This window comes from Lissotriton vulgaris, chromosome 6 (assembly GCF_964263255.1).
Source record: "Lissotriton vulgaris chromosome 6, aLisVul1.2, whole genome shotgun sequence".
Taxonomy (NCBI): domain Eukaryota; kingdom Metazoa; phylum Chordata; class Amphibia; order Caudata; family Salamandridae; genus Lissotriton; species Lissotriton vulgaris.
Genome location: NC_141694.1, coordinates 1,629,827,582 through 1,629,849,273, shown reverse-complemented (window position 1 = coordinate 1,629,849,273; position 21,692 = coordinate 1,629,827,582). Strand labels below are relative to the sequence as shown.

General features: G+C 39.3%; 1 protein-coding gene across 1 annotated transcript in view; it reads right to left on the bottom strand.

The window, feature by feature from the left end:
- ABCG5 (ATP binding cassette subfamily G member 5) overlaps window positions 1-21,692 on the bottom strand; it is a 131,057-nt gene that overhangs the window by 92,382 nt on the left and 16,983 nt on the right. Inside the window, exons 2-6 of the mRNA XM_086927799.1 lie at window positions 17,739-17,860; window positions 15,611-15,747; window positions 15,409-15,507; window positions 9,664-9,796; window positions 4,524-4,663 (exon numbers count right to left, since the gene is read on the bottom strand). Coding sequence (XP_086783925.1) covers window positions 4,524-4,663; window positions 9,664-9,796; window positions 15,409-15,507; window positions 15,611-15,747; window positions 17,739-17,860 — 631 coding nt within the window. The remainder of the gene's footprint in view (window positions 1-4,523; window positions 4,664-9,663; window positions 9,797-15,408; window positions 15,508-15,610; window positions 15,748-17,738; window positions 17,861-21,692) is intronic.

Sequence of the window (21,692 nt, the reverse complement as noted above, 5' to 3'; positions counted from 1 at the left end):
ACATTCAGGATTCATCTTCATAATTGCAGAGTTTTTTGTAATTTTAATTGCATTAAGAAGTACCATCACATCCGTTTTATTTTATTTTACTTTTTTTGGGACCTTTTTTGGCATCGTAGTTAGTACGCTGAGCACAGCCTCGAACCTTGTCTATTGAATGGGAATACACGCGGAAACAGCACTCTATACCTTTAAATGCAAAGCATGCAGGGATACCTGGTGCTCGAATGCGGAAGCCGAAGACACATGCTGGTTGATTCACGCGGATAGTCTGAGGGACGCTGGAATTCGGGTGAGCCTCAATACACTTGGCCATATTACAGGTTTTCACACAGGGAGGACTTGATTTATAGCCCCCTTTTTTATTTTGTTTTTCACAGAGACGAATATGTTATCTTTATTTGGGGAAGCTTTTGCAGTTGTATTCGACCATTACCTAGGTCGCGAATTTTTCAACATAAACCCCTTGGGTAAGACTCTTTGAATTTTTCTAAATATAGATACAGAATCTTTTGAGCATTTAGTACAGTACAAAGCAGCTTGTACACATTTTTATCTTTCACAGTTTACACCAGAAGGGAGGTTATGTTGTTGATTTACGCATCTTGGTGAACGATATTCGGCGATTGCTTTGATTGGACAAATTATCTTGCTCGACAAGCTTCTGCATCTTAAACTTAATTTCATTGGTAAGAGGGCTCATAGCTATAATGGCTGATTTTCATGATTCAGTTAGTTTTCTAGAGAATACAAGGTTTTGGACATTTTTTAAGGGAGAGGTATGGCACTATACTTGGATGAGCAGAGGTATTAAGTTTAAAGTTTTTGGATTACTCATGTCCAGCTACAGATACCTTTTTTGCACATTCTTGCCTTCTTTCTTTGCTTCTTTTTTTATTAGAGTGCAAATTCTATATCGGCCTTGACACTGATGTATAAATATGTTTTATTGGACAAATACATCTGTACTAAATACCAATATGTCACAAATTGTGTTGTAGGTACCTGTGGACACAATATTTGGACACCATCTGTTTTACGAATATATAAATACATCCCCTGAAGAAGGGTTTATTCCTGGAACCCGAAATGCATTGGGATCTATATTTGAGTTTTTCTTTTGACATTGTATTTCAATGACTCACTGATATTGGATATTGTTGTATGATTCACAAAATATGTTTTATATTGCACATACATAATGAGATTTCTACATGATGAATTATGTTGCATATGAAGTTGTTATTAATATGATATGAACTAGGGTGTGATTACATTCTTATGCCTTTGAGCTTCTAAGCTAAGAGTACTAATTTCATATATATATTAATTGAGACGACTAGTGTTGTCCATCTATGCTGTGCTACGGTTTTAGGTTGTGGTTGTCCACAACCCTCTCTTGAATTAAACTTGTACAAGAAACATGCCAAAAAATGCAGAATTTCTGACACCATTCTCACAGGAGCTGAGGGCTGTAAAATAATTTTCTCAATACAAGAGCTAGTAACAGCGCTGCCATTGGGAAACCAAGTTCCCTTAACAAAATTAGGAGGGCTAACCAAGCGCTGTCCTATTACCACCTAAATCCACATCTACAGAGGCCCTTTGTCTTTGGGTGCGTTTTGCACTATTATAAAATCAGCAAAACAGGTGTCAAAGAAAGAAGGGAAGACAACCATTCAAAATCTACCATGAATGAAAACAAAAAAGGTTATTGATGTGCCCCTTCAAACCACTCCCTATGCACTAGACATCCTTTTTACATGGATCAAATAATCAATGAGTTGAGCATAGCACAAAAGTAGTATTGGAAGGATCACTAAAGTGCCTATCAAGTGAATGGAAAGATGTCATATCCTGTGCCTAAAGCAAAGCAAGGTTTGTGCCCATAGTGTTAGTTCACAAACGTACAAGGATTCTGCTCCTCGGGCATTATTCGTTTAATACCTTCATCTTGCGGACAATGACTGTCTATAGTGAAGCATTAAAAATATCAGAATATCGATTGAGAGAATGACTAGTGCTTTTGAGAGTGTCTTTGGCATCCACAGTCTGAGAATGACCATTAGCAAGGTTCTGAGTAATTATCACAGTGTGTCTTTGCTTCTTGTGATAAGCAAGGACACAGACTATAAGGGCACCTCTGGTGAAAACCATACTGACTGATATAAACGTGCGCTTCAAGATTTCCTTAATTCTAAACAATTTCCTCTTTCGGGGACTAGAGGCTGAATCCTCCATTCGACCCCATGGCCATGAATGGATCTGAATAGCTCAGTACAATACACATTGACTGTGATCCTTCCTGTACAAAAACTCCGGGTATACTCTTAGACCAAATGCCCCAGCCCTCTATTGAAGGGAAATGTGTTCCTTTTTTAGGCTCACCCCAATTTGGTCCCCTTCCTAATTTTGCAGTGAGAGGAACCACTGGAATGGCCTGGGTCATTCTTTCAAATGCTATCAAGATTGACTCCTTCACATCTATGAGCAATTTCCTCGACTCCTCAATTCTGTGAAGAAGTGCTTCTCCTGTTCATGATGCCCGTATATATTTGCTCTGTATTTCGGGACCCAGAAAGCTGTCTGCTTCCAGGGTGAAGTTGATATTGCTACCATCGCCAAACACTGCCACAAAGAGAGACAGAATTACTATCATACAATTCAGCAAGTGTGCAATATAGGTGAGGAGAACCAAGGAAGAGGGAATCACACAAAAGTAGGTCCCTCAAATGTAAATTAGTTGCACAGAAGGCAAGGACACCATATTGAGGAACAGAGAGGAGAGGGGACAAAACATGAAACCACTGGGAATGAAAGAGGGAGATAATGTGATGGAGTTCCACATTCTAGTGCAAAACATTGATAAATTGGGGTTGGCATGCAAGACAATTGACTCAGTATAGATAAATCTGGGAAAGGTTTGCAATCCAAAAGGGGTTAAACATGATTGGTGATGGTAAGAGACACTGTTGAGAAACACAAGGATTGAATAATATTGAATTGGAGGGAAATGTGATGTAGATGCATACACAGTGTTTTTTTATAAAATTTTGTTTGTGCAGTGCACATTGCATAATTTAATTGCTTCAAGGCAATTTTGTTAGAGGTTCTGGCAAAACTTGAGGTACATGCCGATGCTAGTGAGAAGGGTTACCAATAGTGGTAGCTTCGTGTTGCATTATACACTCGCTGCAAAAGGGGTTACCTAGGTTTATTTTATACATTTGACACTATCATTGCAATCATATCTATTGATGATAGGTGGAGAGGTCATTAGCACTGTTTTTTGTCCCATCACATCCTATGGACATTTATATAGGTGGAGCACTTGGTTAGTGAAAAATGCCACCAATCTACATCACAAGTGCCCTAAAATTCATGTGCTTAGGGATACCCCAGATGATAAGGTGGAGTTCATTATAGGGTCATATTCCAGCAACCGAGCTACCCCCTCAGGTTTTGCTGTATTGTCCTCAGTGAAGTGGAAAGGCCTGGGAGGGGGCTATGGCTAAGGCTTTGGGGGTTCTAATTGTCTGTAATTTGTGAGGAAGGAGAAGTCAAACCATTTTTAAAGCTGTTGAATATGGGGTAAGGCTGTAATAGACCATTGTGGGCAAATAAACCTTTACGGCATTGCAAAGAATTGTGTGGGCTTTTTATGTTGTTAGAGACTTTTCACTCGATGTACGAGTATGTAGAAGATGCAAGTGTTTTGACCCGAATCAGGTGAGTTGTAGGCTGAGACATACCTTCTTTCTGTTTTTGGTGGGTCTATGAACTATGGGCTGTGTGTTTCTCTGCTGCTTTTCCTCTCGTGAGAGAGTGCCAATATCTACTGTCTGTGGACATACATTGTCCATTATCACCTGAGCATATACATTTTCAAAGCTATCGGACATCCTTTCACTGTCTTCAACTTCCAGGTACTATAGCATAGTACAACCTCATTAATAAATCTGTGAGTCAATAATCACACTATAATAGATATCTTGTCTAACTCAAGCCTTTAATAGAAGCGTTGATTACAAAATCCAATATTGTGCAATTTGAAAGCTCAGTTGGCAGTCCTAGGCCCCGGTCTCTTGTATTAAACCGCCTGTGCTCACCAAGGCGAGCCCTTCATTGGTGAATTAGGCCTTTGCATTTGTTTCTCGTACATTCTTTACCTAGTTTTTGTAACCATTCTCTAATTTATTGCATGAGTTTCTTTCCTCATTTTTCCACTCCTACAAATTCTTGATGTTGACTAAGGTGTTTCATGTTTGACAAAAGCTTGGTTGCAGTGGTGTCACACTATTTTAAATGTGACATGAGCTAAAATACATTTCAACAATTAATCACTGTTGACAAAATAAGGCTTTCGTTGAAGATCAAAAATTCTTCACATACACAATTATCACAAACACAGATATCTGGATTCCAAAACTGAAAAGTGAAAAACTAGACCCTATTGTCTCTCATTGCATCTTTCATGTTTATATTTCTGTCCGCACCTGGGATCTTTTTGCAAACATTCTTACCGTAAAAAGTTCTGAACGTGGCTGGTGGATGGAAATGATCACTATTCTATCATTCCGTGCAATGTCAGATAGCAGACGGACAATATGGTTCGCAGTCATGGAGTCCAAACCCGTTGTAGGTTCATCAAGCAAAATAACTTCTGCAAGCACAAATAGTATCTGTTGAGCTATTTACAGATGTGATCATTAAGTAGAGATATGCCTGGTTGTACAAAACATTTCCACAGAGTTGGGGATAAGGTGAGTCCGTGAACCTGGTGCAGCATTTCATTTTGTTATCATGATATCTGATAGGACAGATGATTGCTTAAATCTGTACTTATCATCAACAGCCTTTGCAGTGGCAGCATTTGCATCAATATAAGCTTTACCTACATGTATATTATCTCAACCTAAAACACATACAGTACACTGGAAAGATCCTCACTGACCAAACACAATGACAGCAGATTACCATGAGGTCAGCCAATGAGAAATCACAGACAACACAGAAAGGATGTTCATACTCAGAAAGCATTGTGAGGCTATACAGACATTAGCAATGTGCTACACAAATACTGATATCACAACGTAACATAGCATAACACAATTTAGCATCAAGCCCCTCCTGCTTGAGTGGTTGTTGCAGGGTTCAACTGTTAATTGGAGGTAGGGCCATGCTATATCAGTGGATGCACTAACATGTTCACATTTTCTTTATCTCATTGGTAGTTTGACAGGAATGCAAATACTAGAATTTTTTTTTTATTTTTACACTCATCACAGCCATTCCTGACATTTTGCAAACAGAAACTCAGGCGTGCAATGAAAGCAAAGGCACTCTACCCAGGTCACTACCCTCCCAAACTTCCTATAGCAAAGGCACAATGTACCTGAAACTGCCCCCTTGACTTTCTATGCCAGGGATGTACCGCGTACATCCAGGTGACCAGTTGCATGCTGGATTTTCAAGATCTTTACATATGGCACGTTTAGGATGTAATAAGTATGGATAAAACTCCTAGTGGGCACCCTAAAATGATTACATTCCCCGGCTCTAGTGGGTAGGTTATTGAAAACTAAAGTTTGAGATCGTCAGCTCCTTCCAAGATACAATGGGGCAGATTTACAAGCCCCTTGCACCACTTTTGTGTCAATTTACCCATGTTAAAAATGACGCAAAAGTGCTGCAAGGGGTTTGTAAATCTGCCCCAATGTATCAAGGGATCAGTGGTCCTGTCTGCTTCTCCCTGGAACCGCCCCATGATTCTGGAAGGTTCAGGAATTATTTTTTTCGGTATTTTGTTATGCTAGATAAATGAGTTCTGACTACTATTAACTGATTGATTAAAGGGCTTCACTGTGTTAATTTCGTATTTGCCACTTTGTTCCTGATTCACAGAACCAACTTGGGGGCTGTGAGGCACTGTAACTTTTTCAGAAGGATGTTTTTTCGCACTTGAAAAAACATATCAGGAATACGCACTCCCATTGGCTGCACATTCTCTGCGTGTGTCGTTGCAGCATGGGTGGACATTTGAAGACATAAAGGTATGGAAAGTTGCTGTCTGCGTCAAGTTCGTAATGTTCACTGTATTTTATTATCAACAGAAGTCCAGCTGATTAAATATAGACAAATAATGGAATTATACATTTTCTGAGATGAGTAAATGTAAAACAAAGAGAAACAAGGGTAATATGTATATAGGGGCATATTACCAACGAGTAGCGATATTTATCGCTAACTAGGCTTTGCAACGATTTTTTTATCGCTAAGCATCGCCGGAAATTTTTGCTGAGATAACTTGCTATTAGCAACGTTTATCTCAGAAGTGATAAAAATCCTCACGCTAACTGCCAAATGAGGGATTATCGCTGGAAAACCATCGATAATCTCTCGAAGTTTGGCGTTAGCTTGATGATAGGGGCTCACAACCTTAGCCATGATATCCACCTTCCATAGGATATCATGGCTAAGTCAGGAAAATACCAGGTGTAAAAAAAGCAGCGCTAACCGCGGTTAGCGCTGCTTTTTTTTATCACTAACAGGGTTAGCGATATCCTTGATAATAGGAGAAATGTTGCTTAACAACATTTCTCCTATTATTTTTCTCTGGAACGCCCCCTTTGCATCTCATTAGAGATGCAAGGGGAAGCGAAGATAAAAAGGGTGCTAACATGCGAATTTGCATGTTAGCACCCTGTTGCTGATAGGGAGATAATTTTATCTCCGCTTTCTTGGCTTTTAAAGCCAAAAAAGCAGAGATAAATCCCTTGATAATATGCCCCATAGTTTGTAGTTTTTTATTGTGGCAAAAAAGGTTTTCTTATGTTTAATAGTCAAGATTTATTGTGTGAAACACCAGCGACAGTGTAAGTGCAAATACACTAAAGTGAGTACATCAGTGATATATTGTCAAACATTAGAGTATGAGTGGGCCCCTAAATATTCAGTCAAGCAGTTCTTTATCAGTTCTTCTTATGGCACATGTTATCCTTATTTATTTATAGGATCTGCTTGTGTTTAGTTTCCTGTTAGTGTCAAATGTAGAAGGATCACAGCCCCAGTATTATTCTCATGGAGTAATATCTATCTACAGTGGGGATTAATTCCACTCCCAAATACTGAAAATGTCATGTGTGTATTCCTTGTGATTCTAGGTTAACGCATTTTGACCATCCGCTGGGTGGAGTCTTTCGCAGGGCAGGGGTTCTGCATGAGTTCAAGGGATAATGTACACCGATTTCACTACGTAGGGAGGAAGGGTGCACTATGATTTTTGGGATTATTAACCTTCTTCACTGTTTTCCAGGTAACTGTTCCAGTATGGTGCATTTCTTGATGCCCGATGTCTGTTTTTTTTGCAGATCTTCTTCCTTTTTCTGATCTGATCACTCACTCAACTCAACTCTGAATTGGCTTGCAATATCCTTCTTAAGCACTTAGGATGATAATTATTTCTATTATATGAACTACCCTCAGTCAAACTGCTACTTTCCAAAATACTTTTTAATGATTTCCCTCTGTCTCTGTTTTTACCACTTACATCTGCTTCCTTTCTCTTTCATTCTTTTCTCTTATAAAATGCTTCTTTCTGCTTTCTATCTAATTCTTGTGTCAAAGGTTTTCTATTTGTTTCCATTTCTTGGAGCTCTTCATTTTCTAGCATACCTCTACCAAAATAGCCTTGTGCCCAAACTCCCCAAGCTCACCCACTGATTCTTTGGCCTTTCTACCACCATTCCAAAGATTCTGTGTAATGTCTCGGTGTATAGTTGTTTGTCCTCTCCATGTATTCAATATTACAAACACTGAGAAAGGCTAACTTCAGCATGCTTTTGCCACAGTTGGCTTTTGCCACAGTTGCATCTCTGAGAACTGTTGATTTTGTCTGCAAGTGCAGGAAAGGATTCTATTTTGTAAAGCCACCCGAGAAGCAGAGAATGTTCCATAGAATATCAGAGACAGTACAAGTGCAGCAGTAACACAAAGTGATGGGTGGATAGTGCACCTTGAATTTTGACAGGCACCCAAAATTTTTACAGAATTTGAAAGTAAAGATGATGTGCAGACAACTGAATACTGACTCCAATGTTTACCAGTAGGGTGACAGAAACACCCGCCCTACTTGTTCTGCTGGTTTATTTTGCCTGTTCACCCTTGCAAACTCTGGAAGTATGGAATATGAATGAGGCATTGTTTTTGAAACAGTAGTCTGGAATAATTTACTGGAGGCAATTTGTGATGTTGTTGTCTTGGTATATGTGAATTCTCTCATCCAAAAGCAATCTAATATGAATAGTACATTTTACATCACGTTACAGCTAGATTGCATCCTTCCATATATTTTAAGTACTTATAGCTCAGAATACATCTCTCTGGCTTTCTGGGATATTTCACCCAGGTCCAAGGTAGAAGGGTGATCCACCTTGGAGTATTCTCCAGGACTTCTTCCGAACATGAGGGTACCTTTGATATGTCCACCAGATGAACATCATATCACTGCAGCGGTATGGACTCTTCACTTCAGATTCTCATGCTTTTTTATGCCTCTCACGGTATAGGAGAATTACTAGGTGGTGATGGATAGATGAAACAACCTTCAAAGATGAAAACATTGCGGTTTCATTTAGACATCAAGGACTGGTTATCTTCCAATTCTGTAAGAGGAACCACAAATACACAAGCACCTATGGAAGAATATCATTTTATTCTAGTATGTAGTATAATTGCACTGGAATCAGAGACCTCCGATATCAGCCTTGATGATCTTCTGATCAATCCATCAAAGGACACAGAGACTAATACAATCCTTGTATGGAGATGGGCCTGGCCATATTTCAGGTGACAGGCCACACTGAGATTTTAATCTTCCCAGTCAACATGGTCAGCACTGGATAACAATGAGGTTTTTGACTAAGCTAAAAATGGTAGAGATGATCTATAGTACTCTGCATGCCAATAACCCAATACATTGTCAGTGTTCCTTCCTTAAGAAAGTTAGATACAAAATACTACTTAAAATCTTAATTTAGTCCCTAGTGTTCTAATCATGAATTCTTCACTCGAAGCTACATTGGCGTGGCATCTCAAACTTCTATCAAGGATACAAAACTCACTCCTGCACTCATGACATCACTATGTCCTAGTGGTTGGTTGTTTTCAATGTGTATAATGCTGTGCTGGTTATTTTCACTGCTTGCTTATTGTATATCTTATTCTGAGTTATATTATAGTTATTGTATGCTCTGTATATAGGGAAATGTTTTAATATTAGAAAGGATGATGGTGATGAAAATGCAGAAGTTGAAAAAAAAATTATGTCAACTTGAAATTGAAATTGGCTGCATGCCACAAAAACCTCCTGCCTAAAAGCATTGCCCTTATTAACATTACAAATAAAGCGGTTCTTTTAGGACAACTGATGCATATTCTGCATATAATTTGTAGAATAAAGTTAAAGTTGCCAGTATTTCTCAAGATAGCAAAAATGTAATTAACCATTTGCCATTTTCAAACTGTTTTGTTTCTAAGTAATGTTTATAGTGACACAAAACCTCTACCCTCACATTTTGTATGTCTGGCCCAAGGCACTGATGAAAATTAGCTTAGAATGGTAAAGTATTATTTCTTTATCTGTTGAAGTGAAATGGAACTCACTGGGATCTTGTAGCAGTTGGGCTGCAATAGACACACGACGGCGCTCTCCACTGGAAATTCCATTGATAACTCTCCCTCCAATAACATTTTTGGCAACATGGGTAAGGCTCAGCTCTGCCATAACAGACTCCACCTGCAAGGACAATGGGCTTTTTGTAAGTTCTTAAAGTGACATAATCAAAAAAGGGAAACTTTAATTCATGCATTTGTAGTCCTTTGTTGACCGGATAATGAATGCAATATCAGTTTTTGGAGGTAATGGACATTCCTCTATTTTCTGAAGGAAGTCCTAAATGCGGAATCCACCAAATAAATTGTCTCCACCATTTAAAGAATATTGTGGATTATTGAATTTTTAATATGTACTTCAGAATATCACCTATCAATATACCATTGATGTAAGTAGATGAGAAGTTAAGAAAAAATCTATATTGTGCAATACTTGGTGCATACTAACATGACAATATGTTTGCAGATTGATATTCTCGGCATCACAATTGTAATGCACAACCTTATACTATCTGTATGATGGAAAGAGTGACAAATAAGGTAGACTGTATGATAGGGTTCCCAAGGATGTTCAATTAGCACTTACCTCAAGCCTTGGGATTAAAGACGAAGAACGAAATCTGGCTATGGTATGTCGTAAATCTGTAAACCCACTATTGAATACATTTATTTGTGTTATAGGACACGTGCTGTTCCTAGCCCAATAAAAGTAAGCAAAGCTAATGGCAAAGTGTACAGATAGGTTTTTATATGTTTTCTGAACAATATAACAGGGAGCTGGGTCTGTGAATGAAAAGGTAATGACTTCCACTACATGAATGCTAAAACTGAAAAGGCTTTGTCTTCTAAGCGTACCTTACCTGTAGTTTTTACAGGCATAATGCAGTGGATCTGTAAACCTATATTTTTGGTGATGGGAATGTTAGAAACATTTGAGATGTCATCAGTGATGTCACTGACCATGTCATGAATGATGTAATATGTGACACCATCAGCAGTGGATTGCGGGCGCGAGAGTTACAGTTAGTACCACTAACTATAATGGAGGAATTTCAATGGTTTTGTACGAGTGAAATGTCTAGCAAACTATAACACTCCTGAAACCTATGTTTTTTTCAGTGAATTTCAAAGGTTTTTTATATGCTAATTACTAACTACAACAGGCCTGAAACCTATGGTTTTTTCCAGTGAATTTCAAAGGTTTTTTCAATGATAATTTTCAAATGTATTAATTATTCTATTAATTTTTTTATATTGTTTTAATAAAAAAATTTTAATTACATTACACATTTTGAATATATATATATATAGTATTTTACAACACTCCACTTGATGTTCTTTTTCACCCTAATGCACTCAAAAACACTCTACTCCACTCGATGACAGTCTTTAGACCTTACTCTACTGGTCAACATGACATTACACTATACAACTAGTAGCTCTAGCCTGCAATACATAACTCCACTATATGCGATACCATGTACAATACGCTTCTACACTCCACTCTACTCCACTTGATTCCAATCTATAATACTCTAGTCTATGACAATAGTCTTTACAACCCTCTCTTCCACTGTATTGTACGACATTCCACATATGATTTAAAACACTTTTATGAAACAATGTTTAAAAAACATTGAAATTCAATTAAACATTGAAATTCAATTAAAAAAAACAAAGGTTAAAACTTAGTTATAGTTAGGAAAACATATTTTCCCTATGCAAAGCAAGTTTAAACTGCACAAACTTTAATAATTCTAAAGTTATAATTATAACTTTCACTTGTAATGTATCCACCACCTTCAAATTATTATAAGTAGGGGACCTTGTTACACACTCTTCTCAGCTCGCTAACCAGACAACACTAAATATAACTTGCTACTCTACCATACATATTCGCAACCTTTTTCACACCTCCAAGTGTCCCAAAGTCTGGTAATACAGTTCGGAGTACATAGGAAAGTTGTGGAAAAATTGATATTACATCTTCCTCAGTAAAGGCATTGCATTTCCGCATAAACAATCAATTAATCTGCATTTTTTTATGGAGTCCTAACTGTATTGCCCAACTTTGGGACGCTTGGAGGTGCGAATAAGGCTGTGAATATGTCTGAGAAATAATATTGGATGAATCCAACATGCAACGTTCCATACATTTACTTCACCATGGATGCTTTTCATATTTTTTCTTGGAGATTTTGGGTGATGTTGTATTAATTGAACGAGCCCTGAAAAAGCGGATATTCTGCAAAACACGTGTTGGCTACTTCATTATTATGGCTACTCTCAATTTTGCATTTAACAACAAAATTTGTTCACTTGAAGGACACTTTGGTTTTCAAAATGTATCAATGATTTAGTATCCTCAAATGAAGATTTTGTGTAATTGATATAGTCTTATACTGAGGCATAACATTTGATATGTGAATCTTTGCTATGACTATATTTGTTGAAACAAGTAAATACATCAAAACTAGATCAATTATATTGTTTGTGTTTTAATAATTTGTATTTTGGATGTTGCTCTTATTTCTCCCACCATCCACTATTCAGCACATTGTCTGCCAAACCTTTGGTCCGCCTCCTCAGTTATGATTTGGGGAGGCCATCAGTTTCCTGAGAGCTGTGCTGCTGGCTCTGCCTTTGGAAAACTTACTCCAACAGTCTAATGGAGTTGGGGCTGTTTGAGGAAAGCTATCAGACTGCTGGCCTTATTTAGAGTGTACAGTTTGATGTCCTTTTTTTCTGTCCCGTCGGGAAACAAATAATGACCCTCACTCCCTAGGAAAAAGCTCTGCTTTGGGATTTTGTTCTGAGAAACAAAAAAGTTTGGTGCACATGGCGGATGTGCACCAAACGTTTAGTTCCTTCAGAAGGAGCTGCTGTTACAGTGATCTCTTAATTTGGCAGGTGGCAGTCCAGCCTGAGTGGCAGAGAAGATGTCCTGAGATTACATGAATTCAAAGCCAATAGTATATTTTATATGTGCTAATTAAACGTATATGCTCCTGAGATGTGCATTAAAACTAGAAAACGTTTATTGTATCTTTTATGAGTACACCTGCTTTCTAGGAAGCACTCATAAGGTAAGTTTAAAATTATATGTGAAAGTTAATATTTTTAAGTTCAACATTTTATGGCAAGCAAAGATCTGCTTCACGTGTGTTCATTTACCATTGCCAGATCATTTGGACTGCCAATGCTTATTAACATATGTTATTGAATTGAATAGGGGCTGTGTTCATTTAAAGAATGTTTTTACATATGGTTCATATTTATAACTATGTATCACTGTGCAATACGATTTGGCTAAAATACTGAAAGATGTCATTCAAACATATTTCCAAATTCTGTCAGCCAGCAGTAGTGTGAGGAATGAATTTGGGTCGTAGAAAGTATGTTGGCTCTAAGACTGTTCAGGGTGAGAAGTACGGAAAGAGTAAAAATACCACTCTACATACAGCTCAGGCGCCTTTCTAATCTGTGCTTCTCTGCAAGAATCCCAAGAACTGCATTGTAAATATATCCAAGGAAAGATTTCAGAGCAGAAAACTCCGTCCTCCATTGAGTACATTTGTCAGAAAGGATAATACTGAGATTACACCTATTTAAAAAGAATGTTAGAAGAGAAAGGCAAAAATATAATTTAATTGTGAACGTGCTGTGACTTATGCCGCAAAAATTTGCCACGTCACAATAAAATTCTGCTGATGATACAAATATAATAATTTTCTTATATAGCACAATTGCATTCTTTCATAGCACATACATAAACGGCGTTGCTGTGACTCACACACTGAAAAAGATGAAAGGATGAGCTGGGCCCAAGAGGATTCAAAACTTCTGGCAAGGGACAAGGTAAAAAATTGAAATAAGAGAAAAGGTAAGGATTTGAGGGTAAAAGGAGTAAGGTTGTCTGGTAATACAGGGATGAGATGAAGAAAGGAGGAGTAGAGAATTGGGGCATAGAGACGAAGGGAGAAGAGGAAAGAGGTGGGAGGAGTCCAAAAAGAGGAAAGGCAACAGACCAAGACAAAGAGACGCAATGAAGAATCAAGAGTGAGGTGCTGACAGAAGTTTAAGGAAGAAGCTAAGAGGGGCAGATTAAAGGCAAGAATGTAGAGTTTTTCATAATAAAAATACAATTTGTAAAGTGCATGGCTACTCCAGAACAGAGTGTCCCAGTGCTAGGGAGCTGACACAAAAGCACTAGATAAAGCAGGTTAAGGGGAAGCTCACTCTAAACAGAAGGACCGGGTTTTTAGTTTCTTTCAGAACTGAAGTTCAGAAGACACCTGCTGAATGTCCATAGGTCGGGCATTCCATGCTTTAAGCCAAACAGGCAAATTAACTATCTCCTATTCTTGCCTTTTTGAATTTGGGGACTGTGGCAAGTTTGGCTACTACTGATCTCAGGTTTCTGGTGTGCATATAGGCCTTTACCATTAAATTAGGGTAGTGAGGACCATGAGAAGAAAGTGCCTTAAAGCAATAACAAAGTGCTTTGAAAAGGACTCCATGTTTTATCGGGAGCCAGTGCAGTTTCCACAATGTGGGTCTCATAGAGGACCGCCTGCGAAGCTTCAACAGTGCCCGAGCTGACACATTCTGGACCCGTTGTAAAAATGGGTCTGAGCCACACCTAGATAAAGAATGTTGGAATAATCCAGCCTGGAGATCACCATTGCTTGGATCACAGTTTTCTGGTCAGACTCTGGTAGGAAATGGAGGATTCTCCACAGGGATCTCAATATCCCAAAACATTTTACATCAAGGGCAGTGATCTGAGCATCAAAGGATAACTTGGCATCAAAACAGATGCCTGGGTTTTTAACCTTATCCTTGATTACAGGTAGTGAGCCTAGATGATCAGGCCAACAAGCATTACACCAGATATTGGTGTGCTTGCCTAAGACTACCACTGCTGTCTTCCCTGCATTAGGTTTAACTCCATCAGTGCGGCGCATTTTCCCGCTGTGCGCTGAAGATTTGAAAATCCCGCGGTTCATGACGAGCTCATCTCGTCATGAGCGTACGAGAGGTGTATTTCATGACGAGCTGAGCTCGTCATGAGCAACGAAGGGGTTAAGACATTTAGGGTCCATCCACTGCAACTTCCAAGAGGTATTCACGGTGGGAGGAGGCCACAATATCGCAGTTCCTTGGAAGGGTAATGACAATTTGAGTGTATTCGGCGTATGAAATGATCAAGGACTCATACCGCTCAATGACCTCCACTAAGGGGCGGACATACACGCTAAAAAGTGTTGGGCTAAGTAATGAACCTTGTGGGACTCCATGCCGCAAAGGGCGCACTGAGAACTTGAACGGTTTCATAGCGACCTGAAAGACAGCCAAAGCAGCACAGTGCCATCATTCCCACAGTTCGAAAGCCTCTTTAACAGAATAATATGTGATACCGTGCCAAAGCAGCATTAAGATCCAACATCAGGATAGCTGCGGTGTTCCTCTCATCCATGATCCGACGCAGAGAATCAGCGCCGGCAGCAGGGCGGACTCAGTGCTATACAGAGGACGCAAACCTGATTGGGCTCCTTGCAATAGACTGTTTGCCGTCAGATAGCTATACGACTGCCTGTTTTTCGGCGATTTCTAGATTAGAGGTAACAAATATAGGGTATATGCTCTGCTTTTCATTTTTCAATGGTAATAAGAGAAATGAAAATGATACCATTATTAAGTGAGTTCTCTGTGTCACAGGAAGAAAGTAGTTACCTTCTTTTTGATGGTGTTGTTGGAGCGATTCACAAGCGCTAGGAGTCCTGTGTATGTCAAAGTTTCTTCCACAGTCAGATAACTCAGCAAAGTGTCATTCTGGAAAAATATATAGATATATTTATATTGTGGATTTTGCATTATCATTTCCACATCAAAAAAACAAAGATAATGTTGATCAAGGGGAAACAAAGCACAAAACCTGTAAAACATAGGAAAAACTGTCCTGGAACTGGTCTTTCTTCAGTTTATGTCCATTCAAGTAGACGTCACCAAGGAATGTTCCTTTGCTGCCTATTCTTCCGGAAATGGCGTCAAGTAACGTGGTCTTTCCAGATCCTGACAAATAAGAAAACAAACCCTGCTCAGTTTGTTATTGTTAAGCCTGAAGTTGACATGAGTTTCAATTATTTCGTTTTGGATACAGTAGGGCCCCAGTAAAGGCTACTAGGACATGCAGTTAAATGCATAGTCACATATGGACAATACTTTTGCTCTGTGACTTTTTTAAACATGTGAAGTATTTCGAGTGTCTGTGCCCATTTTCTGCTTCTCATTTTATTTCATGGTTTACACATTCGATCCATTCACAAATCCAAGATGGATACCAAATCATAGGGGCTCATTAGGATTGCGGATAATCCGCATCCTCCGGGCCGGCGGAAGCCACTGCCGGCCCGGAGGATGCGGATTATCTGCTGTGGACTGGAAAATGACCCCCCGCCAGATTAGGTTGGCTGGGGGTCTATTTTCCGTCCGCCACGGTCGCCTTCCGACCGCGGCGGAAAAGCTCTAACATGGCTGGCGGTTTCTATCAGACACCGCCAGCCATATTACGATAGCTGCGGTCATATGCCTTTCTACGGCGGCATTTACGCCGTGGAAAGGCATACGGTGTTGTCTTCGGGGGCCCATTGCGGGCCCCCAGGGGTGAAGGCTGGGGTGGGGGGTGCACATGGGGGGTATGGCAGCCCCCTGTCTTTACGTGCACGAAGCGGCAGGCAACACGCGGTGCCTGCAGCTTCGTGCACGCAAAGGTAAACATGTTTTTTTAACATTGCGGCGTGTGCTGCTTCAAGCAGCACCCCCTGCAATGTTAAAAATACAGGATGTGACCGCCAGGGTGGCGGTCACATCCTAATTAGCACAGAGAGACCGCCGCTGCCCCTGCGGACGGTCCCTCCTTCTCTGGGGTGGCGGACGGATGCAGGTCCATCCGCCATCCTAATAGGCCCCTTAGTGCTTATATGATCCTGCAGATCAGGAATATGTCCACTATGGCTTAGCCAAAAGGCTCCATCACAACCATCATATCCCCTCAGAGAGAGACAGCTCCAAACACTCTTCTGAGGTGGCTGCCACAAGCAAAAGGTTACATGGCAGAATTGCCACTTACCCTGAGCTCAGCTGCCTTATGCAGGCATAGAAACCAGGTTTACTGTCTAGTTTCCGACAGATATAGGTTACAGTATTTCAAGAATTTCACACTAGAGTGGCTTTGACAAAATCTGTCTTGGCGGCCCAGGTGTTCTGAAGACAGATGCTACTTGTCCTCTTCTGAGAAGAAAAAACTGATAGATGGAATGATTGCATTTTTTTAAGCCGAACCACTGGTAATTAATATATGCAGTCTATTGTGTTTTGCTCCTTGTGTCACTACCTAGAGGGAGCAACAATCGGCAGATCAGTTGTGGCACCATTCTATAATGGACAGTGCAGAATGGACTACGCATCCACTCACCTCTATATATGAATAGCCACCTACTTATGGGTGCACATGCAATTAAGGGTACTCACTGAGAAGACCAATGAAATATGCAATGCATCTATGATCCAAAAACATCCTTCAGGGTTTTTCGAAAACAATAAAGAGTGTCAAGAGTAATTGAAATGTGTGACTACATGTAATTGTGTATCAAAATATAAAAAATATTGACCTTTAAGATCTTTATGTATATAAATAAAAAGCACCTTTGTTTTAAATGTTGTCGGTCAAGCAAGGGTCACCTCCCACTGCTTTGCTGCTCGAAGTTGTTAAATATCACCAAATACAACGAAATAGTGATGAGGTTTGATTCCGGCAAGATCATCAGCAAACATTCCTGACTTTTAAAATACTGTCAATGTATCTAAATGTGCCCATTGACACAGTAACATTCAGCTAATTACAGCAGATTCCAGAGGCACATTCGTTACATCTATTTCCCAGCTATCACTTTGCCTTCTTGTTCGAGAGTGCAGAACATATTATTATTTTAGAAATATTAATCTCACATTAACATATAAATTCAAAGATTGTAGCGTTTACCTGTAAATTCCTTTCTACTTACCAGAATTTCCTAAAATTCCCATAAGTTGTCCACTTTCCATATAAAATGACACATCTTTCAAGATTTGTCTTGTCCATTTTGTGTGATATGAAGGAATATCCCACCAAGGGCCAACACGTTCACTTAGAACAAAACATAGCATGATAAGTGAAATTAGATATTTTTATTCCAAATCTATATTAAGGTTCTAGAATGCATTCATTTTCTTGTTATATTATGGATAAAACAAATTATTTCTTTACAATTGACATGATCCTTCACAACAAATCTACTGCATTTTTGTGTAATAATTTAGAAACATTTTACGTACTATCTGTCTTATCATAATGTGAACTTTAGCTAAAGTCTAGCAGAATGGTTCTGGACAACAGAAGATATGCATTAAGTTTGCACAAACTATGGAATTGAAGTAACATGAAGAGAAGAAGGGGATTCTTTGGAGAATGGCAAATCCAAAGTCCCCCACGTTGTTGGTAGGTTTTTTGGCAGAAGCAATAAGAAACAGTAATGACCGATATCCCTGATGCCCTGGGAATTTTCAGAATGTGGGAGATTTTTTTTGCATTTTCATTGTCAAGGATCCAGACAGAAAAATGTTGGGGAATGGAAGATCCTTGCTGAATAAGATGGGCCTACTAACATCCTGTTCATTGGTGGGTATCCAATGAAAGAGCTTTCCGGATTGTGGAGATGACTGAACCTCCAGCATTAGGAACGCTGACATCCCCTGTCATGTAAATAAGAAGGGGGATGCAAGTGGTGAGCAAATGAGGTAGCTATTAATGTGTGACAACAGTCCTGTTGATGTCCACCTCTAAATTATGCCTTAAAACTATAGTTTACCACTTAGTAATCGCACATACCTTTTTGATTGAGTGGCCTTAACTCACCCAGCATGCCCACCAACATTCTCCTGTAACATAGCCGGATGGGAATCTTCCTGCTGTTTCTCCCTAATCAAGAATTCAAACGACACCCAACAAGCGATCTTATTCTAATTGTGTAATCTTCTGCTTTTGGTATAACTTTAGCTCTCTTTTTCGTTTGTGCCCTGTGCTTGTGATCTCTTCCTTTATCACTCTTTGCCCTGCTCTCTACTCATCAACACTTCTCCATGGCCGCACACACTCTGTGTCCTTTCTCTCTGATCAATAATTCTTGTGCTGTTTTCCCGTACCATTGCTGTCAAATTATGATTTCTTGAAGGGTTCAATCCTCACTGTATTTTATTTTTGGTAAACAATTGTTTCCTCTTGACCCCTCTATATTATGCACCCAAGTTAATACCTACGAATGAAAAGTCACTTGCATAAGCATTTTGTTGCCATAGGCGTTTAAATATTCCCAGCTTTATTTTTCCACTTGAGACCCCTTCTTCATCATCTGCACTTATTTGTTTTTGACGTTCTCATCTCAGCTCTCAGCAGGACAATGCTAAAGAACTACATCCAAAGATTCAGTTGGTTGTTAAACACCAAGGTCAAAATAGCAGGAGAGAGAGGCCATGTTCTAAGAGCCTGCATTCAAAGAGGAATGCCAACATTTCTATTAATAAGCTCTGACACTCTGTTTAAAGCTGTAATGACCCCTAGTTTGCCCATGTCTTAAGACCTTACAGGTGCAAACGGCCATATGTATCACGCAAATTTGCATTCGCAAACGCCGAAATTCACAGAATTTCGGCGTTTCCGAATGCGAATTTGCTAAATGGAATGTATCAAAGAAAAGCTGGTGCAAAACAAGGAATCGCAAAATTTCCGATTCCTTATTTTGCAATTGCATTTAAGGAATCACACATTTTTCGATTCCTTAAATGCAATGTATGAAGCCCAAAAAAAATGCAAATTGTCCTTAAGGAATCGCAAATTACCACCAACTTCAAGTTGGTGGTAAGTTGCGAATTCCTTGAAAAATGCAAATTTTTGCATTTTTCAAAGTGCCTTAGGGCATGTATGTGCTCCGCATGTGCACCCATGCTTATTTCAGGGGTGCAACAGGGTGTCCTTTGGACACCCCTGCACCCTTGAAATTATTCTCAATTTGCGATTCTCAAATTGAGAATTGCAAATTGAGAATAACCTCCTGGCCCATAGAAATGAATGGGAAAGTATTCCTTAATTGCGATTCGCAATTTGCTAATCGCAATTAAGGAATACTAAGAATTTGCACAAAAAAATTTAATTTGTACATACATACCAATTTGCGATTCTGAATTAGCGATTTCTAAAAAATCGCTATTTCAGAATCGCAAATCAGCTTGATGATACATATGGCCCAAAGTCAGCTAAACAAAGAATGAATCTAATGCATAATAGCATAAGGCCCAGCAGAAGAAACAGAGTGTGGTGAAATTACTGTGGTAATGTCAGCTTTTTCTTTTGGTCTGCTATTACCTATCAACCAAGCAAATTAGACTTTTAACTCATTGAGGCTAGGCTTGTTCAATGCTTGGTTGGCCTTTAACAAAACACATGCCATGGCTGGAATGTTGTGCCACAAGGAACATGATTCCTTAACAATCAAGGCTGAAAGATTTCCAAAGGAGACTGGTGGATCTAAGACAACAAATTTCCCTTTTAAGGGGGCGTCAAAAGGTGGGGGCAGACTTAGTCTGTTACCTGCTTGTAGACACACCTTGCTAGACCTGCAGACTATTTGCAACTCTTGACATGAATAACTAATGCTCACATTAGGACCAGACTTTACAAGCACTCATATTAGTGTGACACCATATTATCTTTTATATGTATGTAACTCAAAGGTGAAATCTTTGGAGGCACAGCATGAGCTCTAAAGTGTGTGAGACACCACTGTTACGGTTGTTTTGTATTTCCCAGAGCACACAGAAAGGACCTTCAGTGGCAGGTTCACAAATTCAAACGCGCTTCCAGAAAAAATTGGAACTCACAGCAATGGAACAGAGGTAAGGCCCGGGTTGTGATTTTGGGGGCACAAAGAGACATCAGCTCCCCAAGAAAGCTATATCCACATGAAAGAAGAGTGAGTCCAAACACTATTTCAGCATTTCATGGGATTAACCTTTGTCTTCCCACGTATTTTTAATGTTAAAACAAGCTAGTTTAAGGTGGTAAATATATTAAGGTATAAATACTTTTATCACTATAAGAAGGTCAGGATGCACACCTTTATGTTTAACAATCTGTTTTTACAAAAGGCTCACAGGCAACACAGTATGCGTGCAGACCGGCGAGGCGCCTTGTCCCAACAGCACAAATGAAATATTTCAACATATGTGGAGCAACATTACGTTCCAGCCGCCTGTCGCATAGCCAATTAAAAAAATATTCAGCAGACTTCGTTGTCAGTTTAATCATCCTTTTTAATCCGTATAAATCCATGTTTTTATTCCATTTAATCGATTTCTCATTCCTTTCTCAGTTCATAAAAAGCTGCTTATTTCCCATTTTTTTTCAACTACCCCTGACGAAGGGCTGTCCAGCCCAAAATGCATTGGGTTATAATGAACACAGCAGCCCAGGATGAATTGTGTATACCCATGTGCTCCAGAAAATGGCCATGATAGGTAGATCGGCAGCATTTGAAAAAAGATTGGGAAATAAACAGCCTTATTATAGCAGACATATGTTGAAATATTTCATTTGCGCTGTTAGCGCCAGGTGCAGCGCTGGTCTGCACGCATACTGTTTTGCCTTGGAGCATTTTGTAAAAACATATTGTTAAACATAGAATAGGCCGTATTACAATGCATCCGATATATTGCATGCCATTACAACGTGGTTGTTACAACTACTGCATTGTTACATCGCATGCCATTAAAATGCAAGTTGTTACAACAACTTGCTGTAGGGGGTGCTGGATGTTGGAATAGTATAATTTACTATTCCAACTCCAGTCTGTGCAATAGTAGGGAAGGTGTTGGATTTTAAATTCAACACCTTCTGCCCCCTACAGCAAGTCGTTGTACCGACTTGC